We start from the raw sequence: 21,774 nt of genomic DNA, 5'->3' as shown, positions 1-21,774 counted from the left end.
TTTTGCATAGGTCCCCGCAGGCCCAGATCAACTGCTCAGGTTTTATAAAAGGGGCCTTTGCAGTGTGAGCTGAGCTGCATCAGGCAGGCAGGGACACCAAGATGATGTCACTGACACAGTTCCTTATATCTGTGTTGCTCTGGCTCTCAGGTGAGAAATTTAAAAGTGCCTCAGTTCTTTTGGAGTAATATCTTTTTAGAGGTAAAAAATTAATTTTAAGAAATACTGACCATTTCCAAAATAGACCCAATTATGTGCTGACCTGTAATATCATTAGAAGGCACATTTTAGATTTCATATTTCAATGTGTCTATGATAAAGTATGTGTGTATCATCACAATCCATTTGTGATTGCAGGTGCCTGTGGAGACATCGTGATGACCCAGTCTCCAGGCTCCTTGGCAGCGTCTCTAGGACAGAGAGTCGAGATGAAGTGCAAGGCCAGTCAGAGTGTTAGCAGCAGCTTGGACTGGTACCAGCACAAACCAGGACAGGCTCCTAAGCTGCTCATCTACAGAGCATCCAGCAGAGCATCTGGGGTCCCTGACCGATTCAGTGGCAGTGGATCTGGGACAGATTTCACTCTCACCATCAGCAGCCTCCAGGCTGAAGATGTGGCAGTTTATTACTGTATGCAGTCTAATACTGCTCCTCCCACGGTGCTAAAGCCTGGAACACAAACCTCCTCCCCCAAACCATGGGTCAGTGAGTCTTTTCTGCACCAGCTGCTTCCTCTGCACACAGCCGTGAACATGTACATTCCTCTATCTACCTGAGAGGTGGTATCTCCTGACTTATTCCTTGAAGAATTTGTCGGGCCCTGGATAAAATTAGGTGAGTTTGCTCTTTCTGGATCCCTTTTTGTGGGAGATTATTGAAAAAAAATGCTGTAAATATCCGTAGAAATCAGGAGGTTTTGTGTCATAGGTTCCTGCATGTTTTCCATGGACTGTCCCAATGATGAAGTCAATAAGGCTTGTCTCATCCTCTGCAGAAGGGTTCAGTGAATTTTCTACCCTGATGGGTCAATTCTCCCTTCTCTGTGCCTCTTTGACTCTGGAACATTTCTATTTTAATTCCTAATTCTCCTGGTCTCCTTTCTTTATCTGTAATCGAACTTCTAACTTTTGGACTGTCACAATAATAAAGACTTGAACTCGCCTATTCAAAACCTTCCACAGAAGGTAGTATCCCTCTCTTGCTTCTTCCTTTCTTGGACACTGTTTTCCAGCCAAGCTTTTCTGGTCACTGTCAGTGATGTTACTTTCCTACTCTATCTCCTTTTGTACCACCGTCTTATCTTCTCTCCATTTCCTCCAGTATAATCATTCTTACAAAGGCAATTCTCTAATTCTTTATCCCTGTCACTCTAGAAATAGAAATATCTCTATTACTTTTTCTGATAATTTGCCAACTTTCTCTTTAAATCCATCCCATTGGGCACCCAAGTCTAAATTTGTGACTGAAGGAAATTGTGGCTCTATGTGTGGGAAACTCAGTCATTTTAGTATTATTTCTTCTCCTACTTCTCAAATACATGGGTTAATGACATTTAGCTTCAGGAAAGATCACAGCAAACCTGATCAGGGTACTCTGAACACTCTTACCTGAATGACAGCTTCTCATAATATTCAGAAATATATTTAAAGTATTGATATGGAGGAATCCATGTCATTCATTCATTCAAGATATGTTTTTCAAGTGCCTTCTCTGTGTCAGAAGGAAAAATACCTGCTTTCATTCCAGTTGGGGGAACCAGACAAGAAACACGTGCATTAGTAAATGTTTACTCTGTTGTTTTGTAAATGATATGAAAAAGAATAAAGCAAGAAACGGGTAAAGGCTAGAGGCGGTACGAGAGAGTACAAATTTAAACCTGGATAATGTAGTTGTTAGCTATTGTCGTGTAATAAACCACTCACAAAATGAAGTGGCTTAAAATGGTAGTGTTTTTATTGTTATTATGTTTATGGATCAGCTGATTAGCTCTGTTAATATGGGCCAGACTTGATTGATCTTGGCTGGCTTGCTTGTCTTTTTAAAGTCAGCTGACAGGTCAACTGGTGCTAGTTAATATAGAACGGCTCATATTTCTTTCATCTCTTTCACATTTCCATAGTTGGCTGACCATCAGTGGGGCTGTCTGGGTGACCAGACCTCATGTCTCTCATCAACAGGCAGACTAATCCAACTCCCTATGGCAGTTGACTGAGAGAGAAAGTAAAACCACATAAGGCATCTTCAAGCCTAGACTTAGTGCTGTCACAACGTCCCATTTGGTGCTTTCTAATGATCAATGCAATTGTTCCTATTGAAGGAGAGGGTAAATAGCCCCTCCCTGTTGATAGGAGGAAATACAAAGTTATATTGCAAAATGCATGGAGATAAGGGGGCATCAGGGATTGCCCTTAGCAACAGGTGATCCATCTGTTCAATGAATTTACTATAGAAGGTCATGGAGAAGATTAGACTGGGTTGGTATGACAAAATCAAAGTCTTAATGTGGTGAGGTAATATGCCATAGAAACATCTCCAGGCAATAGAGTTCTAGTTAAAGAAAACGGCATATTTCTGGGGCAGAAATGTGAGCAGCATGTTGGAGAAAAAGAAGGAAGCCAAAGTTGCTAAAATGCAGTGTGAAAGGGGGAGAGTAGTGGAAATAAGATCCAAGAAATAATGAAGAGGACACATTGAGTAGGACTTTGTAGACTTCTCTATGATTTGGGATTTATTTTGAATGATGTAGTAAGTGGGATAGCTTCTGTGTGTAAGGGAGTCATTATAAAGAAGGATCATGGAATTTAAGATGAGTATGGAGAGAAGTGAGAATATCAGGGCCTGAGGGACAGAGAAAATGTAGATTTTCTACATTTTCATAAAGGTCATACATAAAGGTCAGCAGATTTCTTAAAATATAATTTTCAAAGAACAATAAAATTTTGACTCTCTGGGATAAATAGTAATAATGAACATGTGTTAAGTAATTTGTTTTACCTTACATGATATGAGGGAAATAGGAAGATATTATAACTGGCTCAAAGGAAAAATCAAAACAGCATGGATATAAATGGAATAAAGGAATGAATTGCAAATGGGGACAAACTAAGTAGATTTCCAAGGGGAGGTAAGAAAGTCAATTAAATCTCTACTAGACGGCACAGAATTCAGGTATCTATGTTTCTTAAAATTTATGAAGATTTGCAAAATAGCTCGAAGACAATATACGTGGGTAGAATCTGATAACCCAGAGAGATGTGGTATAGACCTGCCTAATTTTCCATTGAAACATAACATTTTTTTTCCCTATGGATTTCAGGTCCCGATGAAGGCTAGCTATTATTGACAACAGCATACTATATGGAGGGAGCTGCAGAGCTCCTAGAAGTGGCCAAGGGTGAAATCCTGAACATTTTGAGGATAAAGAAGTTGCAGTCATTTTCTAATGACATGTCTAAGGTATGACCATGGAAGTGAGTGATCAAGATTGGGTGAGAAGAGACAGTTGGAGGAGAATCGATTAAAGAGCTGAGAGATCAGGATAAAGGAAGGATCATACATACATATATTAAAATTACCAGGAATTGTGATAGGCATGGGGTTGAAGTGAGTGTCTGTGAGCCAGGAACTAAAATATCCCAGAAATGAGAAGAGACTTTGGAGCTGGTAGATGATTGCAACAAGGAATGACACGGGGTGCTGTAGTCTACCTACACAGAATTCAATAATAATAGTTTTTTTTATTCTTTATCCTTTAGGTAGGAGGTTTGGCAGAGATCTCAAAATGGCACGTGAAGGGGGCAACATGAAGTACCTGAGAAGGCTGCAGGGGAAGCACTGTACTCAGGGGAGACCAGAAGTCTAAACAGCACACAAGCTAAGGGAGCACTCAGAAGAGATGGAAGGTATAGGGCTTTCAGTGGTTGAGAAGGGCTGTGAATTGGCAAGGTTTTGAAAATCCTGCTCTTTAGGAATCTGAGCCTTTCATCTCTCAAGGCTTCCAAACATTTTTTTCTGCTCTCGTAAAATCTACTTTACTGTTCTTTTCAAATTTGAGAACTTTTCCATTAATAAAAGGAACTTATTCTTCACTTCTCAGTTTTGCAATAGGAGTCTTTTTTTATGCTATAATGTATTGGGAAACGTATAATTTGCATTTGTTCTATCACAAGGATAGGCATAGATCTAGCGTTTTCTCATTCCTGGGATGTTTTCTTTGGACCCACCTTAAATGACAAAGTAGAGAAATAGGGGTGCTCAGTGGATAGTGACTAAAAACTTGCCTGGAGAGGAGATTCTATTTGGGGAATAGCAGTAAAGGCAGTGGGAAGGGTGTTTGGGATCTGAGTAGAGAGCATTCGACGGGACTGCATGACCCAGCACTGAGACCCAGAGTTAGAGCTGAAATAAGATTTAAAGGAAGTGGATGGAAAGATAGAGAGGAGACTAGCTCTCTTTTGGAGTAAAAGGAGTCCCAGCTGCAGATTTTTAAACCAAACCATGCCAACTCGTTTTTTCCCTCAACAAAACAAAGCAAACAAGCAATACAAAGTAACCCTCTATTTGTACAAGTAGCAAGTAAGCGAGAAGCAGCTGGGACACCTATCCCACCTGCTCTGGTAGGAAGGTTTATATTTGGGGTCATGTCATTATGAGAGTACAACTTGAGGTTGGAAAACTAATTATCTTTACCTTCCAGGCTGCTGATGATAAGAATGAAGTCTGTCCCAGACCCACTGCCACTGAACCGGGTGAGCACGCTGTTAATTGGAGTGGAAGCATTGTAAATGAGGGCTTTGGGGGGCTGCCCAGGTCTGTGCTGGCACCAAGCTAAGCAATGCTTCACATCCACGTAGAGGAGGCTTTCCGTCGCTCTGCAGCTGATGGAGACTCTCTCCTGGGGAGACTGGCAAAGACTCTGCGGCCTGAGTGAGCATGATGTACCCACTGGATCCTACAATTAGAGGCACATGGGACGGATCCAGAGATACTGTGCCACGCAAGGAGAAAAGAAAAAAATCAAGATGAAATGTAGTTTCTGTGACAGGTGGACAGGTTTGTGTTGCTTGTAGCATTTATTTTATATCCAATTTTACAATTGTGGATCTTTCTGAAGAGGAGGATTACTTTGGTGGGAAAACCCCATCTCTGTGCTTGTAAATATTTTCTCATCTGAAACACAGTAGAGCAAGAGCCTGTGGATCTGGGATGGTGACACCACCTTGCAGCTCCTCCTTTTGCTTGATGTTGCTCAAGCTCCATCCCCCAGAAATGGCTCCATTTATGTGACTCAGATCACCTTCCCAGGTTGTGGTGGGGGCTGAGGGACACTTATGTAAAGAACCAAAGAATATGACAGTGAAGCTCATAAAGCACAGATTTGTGCTTAGAAATCTTGTAAGCTGTGCTTTTCCTACCTTTTTTTCCTTTGAGGAAGATTAGCCCTGAGCTAACATCTGCTGCCAATCCTCCTCTTTTTGCTGAGGAAGACTGGTCCTGAGCTAACATCCATGCCCATCTTCCTCTACTTTATATGTGGGACGCCTGCCACAGCATGGCTTGCCAAGCGATACGTAGGTCTGCACCCGGAAACTGAACTGGCGAACCCCAGGCCACGGAAGTGGAACGTGCAAACTTCACCATTGCACTACCAGGCCGGCCCCTCTTACTGTTTAAATATGGCAGCAGTTGGTACCTATTGTCTTAGATTCTCTGATGAAACTAAGATGAAAATAGTTATATTTTAGCATCCCTAGTACTGTTGCTAGAAACAGAAATAAATTCATGATGAAGCATTTGTTGAAGTCGTACCCGTGCTAATTATCGTAATGCTCAACTCACAGAGTCTAAAATGTTTGCAAATAGAACTATATCCCAACGTCCCAGAAGTAGAGGCCTCCAATATCCAATTTTCCATGACTGGTATACAGCAGTAGTGGTACCGGTAGGACTAACATTGTCCATCTGTGGTGTCAGTGGTGTCAGATAAAATCTCTGTCTGTGATTTGTCCCAGACTGCATTTATGCCATCTAGCTCCCATGTCTTTCCTGTCCCATGTTACCTAAACTTCCCATCAAATCTGTAAGTCACAGAATATGGTTCAGTCTTTTCATTTTCTGCTTCCATAAGACCCAGTTGATTTTTGTTGTTCGCAACCAAATGCCCTGACTGATAAAAATGTTTCCATATTTGACAGCATTAGATCTTCATCAAAGTTTTTCCCCACAAAATAATTATAGTTGTATTTAACCCTTTTTACTTCTATTAAAATTTAGAATCATTTGTGGGGTTGCAAAACAAGTCTCATTATTATATTGCTTAGGGTTATGTTATAGCTGTAAATAAACTCAGCAGAATTGATGCTTTCCTTCCTTTGTTTGTGTTTACATTTATTAGACAAATGCTAACTGAGAACCCACCATATACCATGTATTTTTCTGAGTATTGATGTTATAATAGTGATGGTGACCGATGAAAGACAAGAGCCACACTCTCAGGAGTGTCAGTGGTAGGGATATACACATTGATTAAGGAATGTTACCACAATGCAGAATTTGAGGTAAGAAATGTATAAATGAGGCCATTAGGAAGGGCATTCTAAGTGTCTTTTTTGTTTATCCTATACAAAATAGAAATATTTTGAAGCCTTTTAATCAGATAGATGACATGATGAAATTTGCCTTTAAAAAAGGTCATTCTTGTTTCAGTGTAGAACATTTTGGAGAGAAACGAGAATAGATGCAAGAACAGGAGTTAGGAAGTTGCTTTAGGAATCTAGAAGACAGATGCTAATGTCTTGGTCTAAGGCCATGACTGTGAAGATGGAAAGAACTGATGGATTTGGGCATATTTAGGTTGTAAAGTTTGCTATGAGGGTTGAGGCAAAGAGCAGTGTCAAAGATGTGTGCAGTGTTTCTGGTTTACACAACAAGATGTACGGTGTGTCCTTTCTTCGGATGGGATTTGGCAGGATTGGGTGTTGGGAGGAGAAAGATAATGAGTTATATTTATATTGTAAAGATATTGAGTTTGAGGTGCCTTTGAAACATCCAAGAAGAAATTTAAGAGATTGGAAGACAAGTCTGAATTGGAGATATCAGTTGTTGCAAGATGTACTCCTTCTACCCAGTCATATGAACTTAATACAATTAGTTTCTGTTATTCATTTTCTTTTTTGTGTTTGTGTGTGAGGAAGATTTTCCATGAGCAAACATCCATTCCCAATCCTCCTCTTGTATTTTTTTTTTTTTTTTGCTTGAGCAAGATTAGCCTTGAGCTAACATCCATCTCAATCTTCCTCCACTTTGTATGTGGGATGCCCCCACAGCATGGCTGATGAGTAGAGTAGGTCCGCACCTGTGATCTGAACCCAAAATCCTGGGCCACCAAAGCCAAGTATGTGGAACTGAAGCCACTCAGCCACAGGGCTGGCCCTCTCATTTTCTTTTTATTCATTCACTTATTCAACAAATCTTAATTGACCAAATACTCTATGTCAAGTACTGTGCCAGGCACTTTGTGGATATAATTTTTATCAATAAAATTGTGAAATTATAAGAAATTTTATTTTAAAATATAACAACAAAAAGTAGACAACACACACATATGAACATTATTTGTTGAATAATATTCTAGTGCTCCTCAAGATATTGTCATATGTAGCATATTTCTGGTCTCTCCCTTCCCTGAAACCCAATGTATCCTTTACTAATCATAACCTTTACTTCTCCTCAAAATTAAATGCTATCTCTGACATTTCTAGTAATCACTTTCTGGATTTTACATTCTGGATCTCTAAACCATAAAGCTTTGTTTGTTATGGCTCTTTATATAAATAGAGCAAAAAGACTCTGAATAGCCAAAGCAATTCTGGGAAAAAAGAATAAAGCTGGAGGTATCACACTCCCTGATTTCAAAATATACTACAACGCTATAGTAATCAAAACAGCATAGTACTGGCAGAAAAACAGACACACAGATCAATGGAACAGAACTGAGACTCCAGAAATAAACCTCCACATCTATGAACAGCTAATTTTTGACAAAGGAGCCATGAACATACGATGGAGAAAGAAAAGTCTCTTCAGTAAATGGTACTGGGAAAACTGGACAGCCATATGCAAAAGAATGAAAGTAGACCATTATCTTACACCACACACAGAAATCAACTCAAAGCGGATTAAAGACTTGAATGGAAGACCTGAAACCATAAAACTCCTGGAAGAAAACATTGACATCAGTCTTAGCGGTGTCTTTTTGAATATCATGTCTTCTCGGGCAAGGGAAACAAAAGAAAAAATAAACAAATGGGACTACATCAAACTAAAAATCTTCTGCACAACAAAGGAAACTATCAACAAAATGAAAAGATAACTCACCAACTGGGGGAAAATATTTGAAACTCATATTTTGGATAAGGGGTTAATATCCCAATTATATAAATTCCATACAATTCATCAACAAAATAACAAAAAATCTGATTAAAAAATGGGCAGAAGATCTGAACAGACATTTTTCCAAACAAGATATACAGATGGCCAACAGGCAGTTTTAAAAGATATTCAACATCCCTATGTATTATGGAAATGAAAATCATATTGTATATTTCTATATAATCTTTTGTGACCAGCATATTCTCCCCCGCTTTCTTAAGATATAGTTGAGAAATAACATTGTGTAAGTTTAAGGTGTTCAGCATGTTGATCTGATACACCAAAGCTTGCAAAAGGATTACTACCATAGTGTTAGCTAACACCTCTGTCACATCACTTAATTACCATGATTTTTTTGGTGAGAGTATTTAAGATCTACTCTCTTAGCAACTTTCAAGTATATAACCCAGTACTATAAACTATAATCATCAAGCTACACATTAGATCCCCAGGACTTATTCATCTTATAAGTGAAAGTGTCTACTCTTTGTCCAGCATCTCCGCATTTCCCCCACCCCCAGTCCCTAGTGACCAATGTTCTAGTCTCTGTTTCTATGACTTCAGCTTTTTTAGATTCCACATGTAAGAGATAAGTGTTCCTGTTGTTCCACATCCTTATTAGCATTTGTTATTGTCAGAGTTTTGGATTTTGGTCATTCTAATAGGTGTGTAGTGGTATGTCATTGTTTTAATTTGCAATTCCCTAATGACCCTAATGTGGAGCATGTTTTCATATGCTTATTTGCCACCTCTATATATTCTTTGCTGAGATGTCCATTCAGATATTTTGCCACTTTAATTGAGTTGTTGGTTTTCTTATTGTTGAATTTTAGAATTCTTTGTAAATTTTGGATACAACTTTTTTATTAGACATGTGTTTTGAAAATATTTTCTTTCATTCTGTGGCTCGGTTCTCATTCTCTTAACAGGATCTGTCACAGGGCAGAAGTTTAATTTTAATGAAGTCCCACTTATACATTTTTTCTTTCATGGATTGTGTTTTTGGTGTTGTATCTGAGAAGTCATCACTAAACTCAAGGTCACTTAAATTTCCTCCTGTATTGTCTTCCAGAAGTTTTAAAGTTTTAATTTACATTTAGGTCTATGATCCATTTTGAGCTAATTTTTGTGAAAAGTGTAAGGTCTGTGTTTGGATTCTTTTTTTTTTGAACATGATGTCCCATTGTTCCAGCACCATTTACTGAAAGAACTGTTCCCCATTGAATTGCCTCTTTCGCCCTGTCAAAGATCAGTTGACTGTATTAGTGTATAGGTCTATTTCTGGGCTCTCTGTTGTGTTTAATTGATCTATATTCGTCTCCTCTTTCACCAGTGCCAAGCTGTCTCAATTGCTGTAACTTTATAGTAAGTCTTGAAGTCAGGTAGTTCCAGTCCGTTGACTTTGTTCTTCTTCAATACTGTATTGGCTGTTCTGCGTTTTATTTTGGTTCTAATTAAAGATTGTAATATAGCCATTTTAGTTTCCTTTTCCCATCTTGATATGTCCATGTTTGTTGTTCATTTTTAAAAAAATAAACTGTGTTAATTTCAAAGTGTGAAATCCCAGGGGGACTTGGGTATCTGCTTTCTGTGTTTCTGCTGTTACTTGTGTTGTTCACATACAGGTAGTCTTGTTTCCTTGTATATCAGGAAATCTCTGACATCTTGCTCATGTTGGCCCTTCAGAAATTATTTATGAGGTCTCCTGAGAGTTTAGAACGGATATGTCCTCCTCAAGAGATGTTTTCTTTTTGTTTATTCCTGGTGCTTGGGGGCTCTACTAGTAGGACAGGCTAAATCAAGTTGAAAGTTAGAAAGTTCCAGACTCACTTAGGCCATGCATGCTTGGGATGTGATTCCATGTGGGGACTGATCTACAACTTCCTAGGGAAGGGTTTTTTTTCTTCTTGATTTCCTCTTTCGTCTCCAGTTCTGCAACAAATCTAAGCAGTTGTCCCTGCAGTTAGTTCCCAGAAGTTGAGCAGAGAGGAGAGTTCCATCCAGATTTGGTTTACTCTTATCCTGAGAGATCCTGAGGGGCTCCAGCCTAATGTAGGATTGATCTCCCTCAGAGTTTCTCACCTGGCTGGTCTCTGGGCCTCCACTTCAGCCTCTGTGGCCTTTGCATAGCCCTGGCACCCAAGCTCAGGGGTTTGTAGTATACTTAGATGCCTTCAGGACAAAGCAACTGTAGTAATAAAATATATTTTGGTTACAGAAAATCCAACATTTCCCATTGTCTATCTTTTCAGAGCTTGAATGCTTTTAAGGACACACACACACACACACACACGATGTGTGTGTGTGTATTTAACAGAGAGGCTCTTTGTTAGGTTGTCTTGTGTTGGTTGCAGCTTGTGTAAGAGAATGCTACTGATTTTGAAAAATGTTTTATATTTCAACAGGTTTCTGAATACATACCGGAAATTGCAATTTCTAAATTTATGTGTATGTCTTTCATAGTCAAACAGTCACATTTTCTGATGCTATTTTTGACTCTTTCTTTAAATTACATACTTCCACAACCACTGCTATGATTTACTTTCATAATCACTGTTTATTTGCATGTTCTCCTCTGGGCCCTGTCTTGTTGCCGAGAGATTTGCAAATGTGTTATTTCTCTCCAAAATGTGCACTGAGCTGCATCAGACAGTGCAACGGCAGAATGATGATATCACAGGCCAAGCTCCTCAAGTTTTTGCTGCTCTGCATTTCAGGTGAGAGATTTAAAAGTACCTCAGTCTATCCAGATTAATATTTTGGTTGATTAGAAAATGATTTTAGATGCAGAGTGAAATAAGAGTTATTTCCAAGAGTTATTAGGTATAATAGGATCTGTGTGGCATGTAACATTGTAAAAAATGTTTTAAAATTTCTTGACATAATAGATGTATGTATGGTTACTCTTCATTCCTGATTGCAGGTGCCTGTGGGGACATCATGATGATCCAGGTTTCCCAGTTCTTGGCTGTTTCTGAAAGAGAGAGATTCACCATCAACTGTTGAGTCCAGCCAGAGCATTAGCAACTGCTTAGCCTGCTACCAGAAGAAACCAGGACAGAATCCTAAGCTGCTTAGCTCCTCAGCATCCACCCTGGCAACTGGGGTCCCTGACTGACTCAGTGGCAGTGGATCTGCAACTGATTTCACTCTCACCACCAGCAGCCTGTAGGCTGAAGATGTAGCCAAGTTTTACTGTCAGCATTGTTATAGCTTTCCTCTCACAGTGCTTCAGCCTTGGACACAAACTTCCTCAGGTCTGCTTGTTAGCTTGTCAGCCAGTATCTAAAGCACCAGCTGCTTCCTCCCCTTGCAGCCCTGGACTTGTGCACTTTCTCTGTCTGCCAGAGAAGCTGTGTGTCCTGACTCACTTATGGGATGGTTTGCAGGGCTCAGGAGGTAACTGAGTCTCTTTGACACCCTGTTGTGGAAGGTCCCTACTGGAAAATGCCGTTAAGACCTCGGTGTTAGTTTTCTATAGCTGCTGTAACAAATTACCATAAACTTAGTGGCTTAAACGTTAGAAACATATCAGTTCACAGTTCTGGTGGTCAAAAGACCAAAAAGGGTCTCACTGGACTAAGCCATTGGCAAGGCTGCTTTCTCTTCTAGAAGCTCTAGGAGAGAATCTGTTTTCTCGCCTTTTCCTGTTCCTAGAGGCCTCTCAAATTCCTTAACGAGTGGCCCCCTTCCTCCATGTTTAAAGCCAACAACATTGCATCTTTCTGACCCTCCATCTATAGTCCTGTCTTTCCCTGATCTCAGCCAGAAGAGATTCTCTGCTTTTAAGGATTTATATAATTAGATTGGGTCCACCCAGATAATCCAGGAGAATCTCCTCATCTCAAAATCTTTACCCTTAATCACATCTTCAAAGTTCCTTTTGCCACCCTATGAGGTAATATACTACCAGGTTCTAGAGTTTAGGAACTGGACAGCCTTGGGGGCCATTATCTTGTCTTCCTACAGCCTCTTTTGGACTCTTCTCTTATGTCGTCAGGAACTTTGTCAGCATATTTTATTCAGTTAGAAGCACAGGGCTGAACCCAGTCAGGCTCCAGCTCAACTCACTGGTTTATAAGATCCAATGAGACTTATGCCCTGATGAATCATTATACCCTGATGAATCACTTCCCAGTGACTTCTTGCCTCAAAATTTCCCTATTTAATTCCTTCTCAGGCTCCTTTCTTTCCTCTTTTCCTTGCTATTATAGAAATCTTGGAGCTTCAGCTTCAAAACGTCCACCACTGACCCAGATCTGCCTCTCGTCGTCCCTCCCTTTCGACCCTTTTTTGCCATGCCGGCCTTTTGCTTAATGACTTCTGATTGTGCTTTTTGTAGTCCTACCTCAGTTTCTTTGCTTAGTACTGCTTTTAGTTTGAAAGCAAAAGAACGTGAAAAAAAAGGAAAATGATTCCATGAGTCATATTTGTTCTTTTAAAAACAATTCTCTAATTCTGTAATCCTATGCATCATTGGGTACAGATTGCCCCATGATCTTAATTCTTCAGGTATCATATTTTTTCTCTCAGCTCTGATGTTTCATGTCCAAGTGACCTTGAGTAAGTTACTTAACTCCTCAGTGACAAGATTTTCTTACACGTAAAATGGATATAATAATTGTATCTCTTTTTTTTTAATGATTTTCTTTTTTTCCTTTTTCTCCCCAAAGCCCCCCAGTACATAGTTGTATATTCTTTGCTGTGGGTTCTTCTAGTTGTGGCATATGGGACGCTGCCCCAGCGTGGTTCGATGAGCAGTGCCATGTCCGCGCCCAGGATTCAAACCAACGAAACACTGGGCTACCCGCAGCGGAGCGCGCGAACTCAACCGCTCGGCCACGGGGCCAGCCCAATTGTCTCTCTTTTTAATGAATGCCTGGTACATAGAAAACACTTGGGCACCATCATCATTGTCATCTTTCACGAGTGGCTCTTTCTTCCATGTTTATTACCATCTTCAATTTTTATCACACTAAGAAATATACTCTCAAACCTCATGAATCTTCCAGCTACCGATTTAACTCGGAAGCTGGAAGTTTAACATTTGTTGCTTCCATTTCTTTGTCTGCTCTTCTCTTGAATACTTTGCACAGTCTTGACTTTCAACCCACCTCACATTGAAAGTCAGCCATGAATCTTGAATAATTTTCAGATTTAATAGGCATTTTTTAGTCATTAGCTGGGTTGTCATTACTTTGATATTTGGATAATAATGATCACATCATTTATGACATGCTTTACACTTCTCATTTAATACTCACAAAAACCATGTGAAGTATACTTTATTGTAATCCACACTGTCACTGGAGCTGCTTGGATGATGTACCAGTGGTGCCTAAATACCCATTCACCTTTCTGGCACAGATAGACTACCAAAGAAAAGTCTGGGGATCTTGATAAAATACAGATTCCCAAACCCAAATTCTGAGAATCATGACCAGTTTGACTGGATTGTGGCTCAAGATTCACGTTGTTAGCAAATTTCCCAGCTGATTTTGATATGCAGCTTATCTGAGAAACACTGAGCATCCTCTTTGATTATGCGACTCTTTGCAGGTTACTTTTTGTGATTGAGTTCATTCATTTGTAGAGTAATCTTGTCTGAAACAATCCTGGTTTATATCAATCGCCTTAGTGTCTTGTCCAGTTTAGCATTTTCCTCAGACTTTTAATTTTCTAAAAAGTTTTATTATCAACACAGTACGTTGCATTACAGGCAGCCACCCGTCTCACTTGCCCTGGGTCTTTTCCCTTTCATTTTGGGACAGTTAATTTCTCCTACTCTCAGATGGTGATGAAGTAGGGTCATGTGTTGCTTAATGACGGGGATACATTCTGAGAAATGTGGCGTTAGGCAATATCTTCACTGTGTGAACACCATAGAGCATACTCACACAAACCTAGACGGTGTAGCCTATTACACATCGTGGCTATGTGGTACTAATCTTTTGGGACCACCATCGCATATGTGGTCTGCCACTGACCAAAATGACATTATGTGGTGCATGACTGTATTTGATATTCTGTCCCTGATGGATTCTTGTAGACTAGCCAACAGTGCTTTGGTCTGCTCTGTTGTCCGCAAGATACGTGTAAATATTTCCAGTCTACTTGGAGCTAATATTTTATCACCTCAAGAGAAATGTAGGAGCTGTGGTGAAACACAGGTGTCTTTAGTTTTCTACTTTACATACTGTACCATCACATGCATTCTAATCTCCACCAGACATTGTTGTATTATTTGCTTTCGACAATCAATCATACACATTTTAAAGAACTTAGGAGGAGAGAAAGAGTCTATTATATTTACTCAGATATTTATCACTTCTGTTGCATTTTTGTTCATTCCTGAAGTTTCAAGTTTCCTGTAGTGCTATTTCTCTTCAGATTGCAGAACTTTATTTCGCATTTCCATTAACTAGGTATGTTAGAAATAAATTCTCTTGATTTCCTTTCATCACAGTATGTCTTCATTTCCCATAATTCCCAAAGTATATTTTCACTAGATGTATAGAATTTTGGTTTGGTATTTATTCTGTTTTCTACTTTGACTCTATTATTCAATTGTCTCCTGTTTTTCATAGATTTTGATGAGAAGTCTGCATATGTTTGAATTGTTGTGTTTCTCTCTATACATCATTTTCCCCCTTATGTCTCCTTTCAAGATTTTTTTCTTTGTTCTTCAGCAGTTTGGTTATGACATGAACAGATGTGGAGTTTTTTGAGTATATCTCGTTGGAGTGTGCTGCACTTCTTAAAGCTATAAACTTACGATGCTCATCAAATTTGCAAATTTTCCTCCACTACTTTTCAGACATTTTTCTCAACTAGGCCCTGACTTTTGAGCTTTTGTATCTTTGCATTTTCCAATTTTAGCAAGAATCTTGCTAAGTGAGTTTAACCAGAACGCTCCCTCCTTGATATCTGATTGGGTTGCTCATTCTCCACCATCCCCCAGGTGATGTCTGATCATCCTGGCCTGCCTTCAGCAAGCATCTTGTCAGGTTGGTTTAGCCAGAATCACCCCTGACCCCTGATGTTTCCTCTTAGCTATTTTCTATCCACTGACCCCTACCTGCTCCTTGGCTACAAATTCTCATTTTTCTTATTGTATTTGGGGATGAACCCAACCTCCCTCTTCCACTGTACAACCCAATTGCAGTAGACCCTACACCTATGTTGATGGTCTTGAATAAGCCTGCCTTACTGTTCTTGAAAAGTGTCGTGAATAATGTTTTCTTAAATGCTGTATGTATTTTCAAGGCCATTTGATTTGCTAGAGAAAAACCATTTGTTTGACTTCTATTTACTACTGATTAAAAAGTAGATTTGAAAAAGTTAGATGTAAACCTAGAGAAAACTGACATCATGGAAATGCTAAGTGATTTTTGCCTCAGAAGATAACTCTACTGCTTATGGTTTTATTGCTCTGTAGGACATTAACCAGCTTTGCATCTTATTTATTAATATTATTGACTTATTCGCATGTGTGTGTGTGTGTAGTTATATATTCTTCTTTGAACCAGATTTACCACCTGGTCCTGTCATTAACAAGTAAAATGAATCTTTGTTACAAGCTCACAATATATATGCATGAGAAATTTATTTTAATTTTCTGACAAATTTATACCTTGGCAATATAAATGACAAAAATTTGACAATTGAGGGGGCCAGCCCAGTGGCGCAGCGGTTAAGTTCACACACTCCACTTCAGTGACCCAGGTCCTCCAGTTTGGATCCCCTGGGGGGACCTATGCACTGCCTGTCAGGCCATGCTGTGGCAGGTGTCCCACATAAGATAAAGGAAGATGGGCACAGATGTTAGCTCAGGGCCAATCTTCCTTAAAAAAAAATTCAGTCAAAAGACAAAGAAGAGTAAATAATACACACCAATCCAGCCATATGCTGTTAATGCAAGCTGTTTCTAAAACAAATACATAAAATGATTGGAACAACTAATGCAATAGATGAAGACATAGGCAACTGCTCACTGAAGGAGACGCAATATGTAATATCAGAAAAATGAGGAAAGAGCACGTCTAGGGACAGAACTTATATGACATGTGGCATATAACAAGATGGTCAATTATAAGACTGGAGAGCCCTGAGTGTGGGAAATGCATTTATATCAGATTGATTTATTTTTGTGATTATATTTCAGGAACCACGGAAGCAAGGCAGTGGGTATTGTGACTGCCTATTTTCCTAAGGACAGGTGATGGTGGGCCTTGGGACTTAAGGAGAGGTGTGTCCCTTGGGACTCATGGATCAGTAGCAGCTGAGAGAGGCTCTGGGGGTGGTGGTGGAGAAGGTGGAGAAGGTCAAATCTCACCCGGCGCCAACAGCATTGCTGGAAAGCAGTGCCTCTGAGCCTCTAATTTATGTTCATTTTCTCCCCCAAATATTCTTTATTGCAGGAACACTCTGTGCAGGCTGTTATTAGATGGAATGAAGTACTTTCAGTCTCTGTGTTCTTTCCCTTAAGATTCAGGCTGCAAGCAGGGAGGTTTGTTTACCTCACTTGGGTCAGGTGCTCACCCTTGGCTAAAAAAGGGTGGGCCCCATGACATCCTCACCTGACTGTATCCAATCAGAAAGACGTAATTCCTCAACAGTGAGGTCAGTGTGCTTTTAGGAAATGCAAGGATGCAGTTAGGAAATGGGTTGTCCATTGCTCTCTGTTTCTTCTGTATATTTTGAACCCAAAGCTCATCAATTAGGATATTTTGAATGATATCTCTTTATATGGGATTGTTTTCTTAATGTCTCTTTCTGACAGTTTGTTTTTAGTGTACAGAAATGAACAAGATTTTTGTGTATTGATTTTGTTCCAATAACTTTCCTGAATTTATTTATTGATCCTAAAAAATAAGTTTTTTGGTGGGTCTTTAGGGTTTTGTGTATATAATATCATTACATTTGCAAATAGTGACAGTTTCACTTCTTCCTTTCCGATTTAGATGACTTTTACTTATTGTTCTTGACTAATTGCTCTGGCTAGGACTTTCCAGTCCTATGTTGAATAAAAGTAGTGAGAGTGGGTATCCTCCTCTGGTTCCTGATCTTAGAGCAAAAGCTTTCTGCTCTTCACCCTCGAATATCTTTTAGTAATCTCTTATAGTTTTCAGTATACAGGTTTTTCACCCCCTGATTAAATTTATTCCTAGATGTTTGATTCTATTCGATCAAACATCTCTTTATGTGAGACTGTTTTCTTAATATCTCTTTCTGATAGTTTGTCTTTAATGTACAGACATGAAAAAGATTTTTGTATATTGATTTTGTTCCAATAACTTTCCAGAATTTATTTTTTGATTCTAAAAAATAAGTTTTTTGGTGGGTCTTTAGGGTTTTGTGTATATAATATCACGACATTTGCAAAGAGTGACAGTTTCACTTCTTCCTTTCTGATTTAGATAACTTTTACTTATTTTTCTTGACTAATTTCTCTGGCTAGGACTTTCCAGGCCTATGTTGAATAAAAGTAGTGAGAGTGGGTATCCTCCTCTGGTTCCTGATCTTAGAGCAAGAGCTCTCAGCTCTTCACCATTGAATATGATGTTAGCTGTGGTCTTGTTATATATGGCTATTACTATGTGGAGGTACGTTCCCTCTATACCAACTTTGTTGAGAGTTTTTATCATGAAAGGGTGTTGAATTTTGTCAAGTGCTTTTTCTACAACTATTGAGACGATCATATGTTTTTTAACCTTCATTTTGTTATTGTCATCTATCATATTGATTGATTTGTGGATGTCTCATTTTCAATAGCACCACCCCCCCCAAAAAAAGAATGCTGTGGAATAAATTTAACCAAAGGGAAGAAAGATCTGTACACTGAAAACTACAAAACACTAATGAAAGTTATTAAAGTGGTTACAAATACATGGGAGTGATGTCATCATTTTGGCAGAGTAGAAGACCCCAGCCTTCTTCCCCCAGCAAAGAACACAATTAGACAGTATTCATGAATAAAAATAGCTCAGGGAGAGCTCAGGAGACCACTTAATAAGATTCAGCTGCACAGTGGAGCAAAAAAACCTTTCTATTTTGCTGAGAATAACTGCACAAAAAGCGTAGAAGAACAATTTCACTTTGCCTGCATCAACCCATCCCCCAGGTTGGCACTGCTCAGCACCAAGAGGGAAGTGCCCAACCCAAGAGAGTTCCCCTGGCTGGGAAAAGAAGAGGGTAAGTGATCTGCTTTCCCAGCCTTTCACAGCACTGCATGGAAGTCCTGCTTCAATTTTGCTACCTAGAGACTGGCACAGCTGAGAGGTCTAGAGATGACTAGGAGCAAGGAAGACGGCAGCAACACCAGTATCAGCCACTTGGTGGGAGCCACCATAGTTCCTCTGCACTGCCGAGGACTCTAGCAGCCTTTGCTGCTGAGGACCTCAATAGTCCTTGTGGATGCTGTACCCCCACAGCTTTCATCTCTGAGGATCCCATCACAGACTCTAGCAGACTGCTCCAGAAAGGTCCTCAGGAGCTTTCACCATTGAGGCAAACCATGGGCAGCGCAGCTCCTGCAGACCCTCTGCAGCTTTTGTCACTGAAGGCCTCCTAGGTTTTTGTATTTGCAGGCTCTGTCTGATGAGTCCTCCTTTGCGTCCCCAACCCCGTGGTGGAGACACTCTAGCTTGTGCTGCTGTAGATGCTCCAGGCCCTGGGATTCACACCAGCAGCTAGCCCCCATCTTTTGTGGCTGCATGTGTGCATGATTCCAGCCTGTCTCCAATGATCTGTGTGCCACTGTGGCTTTCTGCTTTTGCACCAGTGTACATCAACAGCCCAGGCCTCCGCAGCTGCTTTAGTGCTTGGAGACAGCCCCTACTCCTGTCACTAGGCTGCACTGCCATGTGTGCCTACAGGCAGCCTCTGTTGCCATTCATTTACGCATTGTTCACCCTGACTCACATCACCAGTCTCTACCTCCCTGAGCATACCCACAGCTACTCCCTGCAGGTGTGCACCAGTGTGCCACTGACTCATGCCACCACCTTCACCACTGTACACGCACCTTCACCTAGTATCTGCAGCAACATAAGTGTATTCCAACAGCCCACATACTACTAGCTGATCATGCACTCACAGTCAGGTCCAGTCCCTGATGCTGTCCCTGACCCTCACCTTGCATGAGTGCTTACAGCTAGCACTTCCACTATTCAGGTACCTCTAGACAGGCAGCACCTGCCAGTGAGTGTGTGCACACTGCTAGATAAGGCTACCACTACTGCCTGCCCTGTTCTTCACTGCTGCACCTGGAGGCACTGCTGAGGACTTCAGTGGCCCTTGAAGCTACTACAGACCTCCCATTGCTCTTACCATCAAGTCACTATCATGAACTCCAATTGCTTGACCTAATGAGACACTGTCCCCTCTCAGTTCTGAAGCTGCCACATTCCCCCGCATTTGATGCCCTGCACCACTAGACCTGGAGCCACAGCACAATCCAGCATGCCCCCCAGTGTAGGTAAAGGTCTTCCCTTAATGAAGTCAGTCCATAATGTCTGGAAGAGTTGATTGATTTTTCAAATGTGCAGACACCTATGCAAGGCTACAAGGATGATGAAGAATCAGGAAAACATAACACCACCAAAGGAACACAACAAACTTCCAGTAGCTGATCTCAAGGAAATGGAGATCCATGTATAGTCTTCAAAGACTCAAAGAATTCAAAATAATTGTTTAAAAAAGCTAGAGGGCTCCTAGAGACACAGCTAAACAATTTTAATGAAATCAGGAAAACAATACAAGAACAAAATGAGAAGTTCCACAAAGAGATAGAAAACATTAAAAAAACCCAAATAGATATTTTGGAACTAAAGAATACAAAGACCGAGCTAAAAAATACAGTAGAGAGTTTCAAAGGTAGACTCAATCAAAACAGAGAAAAATGTCAGGAAACTCAAAGAGAGATCATTTGAAATCTTCCAGACAGAGGAGGAAAAAAGGCAATGGAAAGGAATGAAGAAAGCCTCTGGGACTTATTAGACAACATCAAATGAAACAATATTCTCTTTATGGGCATCTCAGAAGGAGAAGAGAAAGAGAAATGGTCAGAAAGATTATTTAAAGAAATTATGGCTGAAAACTCCCTAAATCTGTGGAAAGATATTGACATACAGGTACATGAAGCTCAAAGGTTCCCAATCAGCTTAACCCAAAGAAGACTTCATTGAGACACATTAAAATAAAACTGTCAAAATAAAAGAGAAAGAGAGAATCTTGAAAGTAACAAGAGAAAAGCTTGTAAAATACAAGGAAATTTCCCTAATGCTGTCAGTGTATTTCTCATCAGAAAACTTGCAGGCCAGAAGAGAGTGGGAAGATATATTCAAGGTACTAAAAGAAAAGAACCACCAACCAAGAATACTTTAACTGGAAAAGCTATTCTTCAGAATTGAAGAGAGAGAAAGACATTCTCAGAAAAACAAAAGCTGAAGAGAGTCATCACTGCTAGACCTGCCTGACAAGAAATGCTAAACCGAGTTCTTCAAGCTGAAAAGAAAGGATGATAACTAGTAACATGAAATCATATGAAAATATAAAACTCACTGACACAGGTTAATATATTGTCAAATACAGAATATACTAGTATTGTAATGTAATGTAATTAAAAATAAATATATTTACAATAATTTTTTATTAATACACAAAATAAAGATTTGTATATTGTGACATCAAAAAAAATGTGGCAGGGGAAGTAAAGACATTCTGCTTTTGCATACAAAGTTAAGTTTTTATCAGCTTAAAATAGACTGTTATAAGATGCTTTATGTCAGCCTTATGCTAACCACGAAGCAAAAAACAATAGCGGATATACAGAAGATAAAGAGAAAGGTATCAAAGCATACCACTATAGAAAGGCATCAATCCAAAATGGAAGACAGCAAGGGAGGAAGAAAGAAGCAATGGGTCTAGAAAACAACCAAAAAACAATGAACAAATTGGCAATAGTATGTCACTACCTATTAATAATTACTTTAAATGTATATTGACTAAATTCTCAAATGTAAAGATAGAGAGTGGCTGAAAGGATAAAAAAATAAGACGCAAGATATGCTGCCTATAAGAGGTTCACTTCATCTTTAAAGACACACATAGGTTAGAATAAAGGGATAGAAAAAGATATTCCATACAAATGGCAACCAAAAGAGAACAGATGTGGCTATACTTACATCAGACAAAATGGACTTTAATTCAAAGACTGTAAAAAGAGATAAAGAAGTATTTTATATAAATATAAAGGAGTCAACTCATTGAGGGGAAATAACTCTGTAGTAAATATATATGCACCCAATGTCAGAGCACCTGAATATATAAAGCAAATATAAA

At 39.6% G+C, this 21,774-nt stretch overlaps 1 gene segment (V, D, J or C); it reads left to right on the top strand.

The window, feature by feature from the left end:
* On the top strand, nt 1-18,446 carry LOC106838569 (immunoglobulin kappa variable 4-1-like). The segment is given in 6 exon segments: nt 1-150; nt 358-834; nt 3,317-3,456; nt 3,756-3,902; nt 4,697-11,147; nt 11,354-18,446. Coding segments are annotated over 2 exon segments (468 nt in total).
* The last annotated feature ends 3,328 nt before the right edge of the window (nt 18,447-21,774 follow it).

This window comes from Equus asinus, chromosome 6, assembly GCF_041296235.1.
Source record: "Equus asinus isolate D_3611 breed Donkey chromosome 6, EquAss-T2T_v2, whole genome shotgun sequence".
Taxonomy (NCBI): domain Eukaryota; kingdom Metazoa; phylum Chordata; class Mammalia; order Perissodactyla; family Equidae; genus Equus; species Equus asinus.
This window is presented reverse-complemented; position numbering and strand designations above follow the sequence as displayed.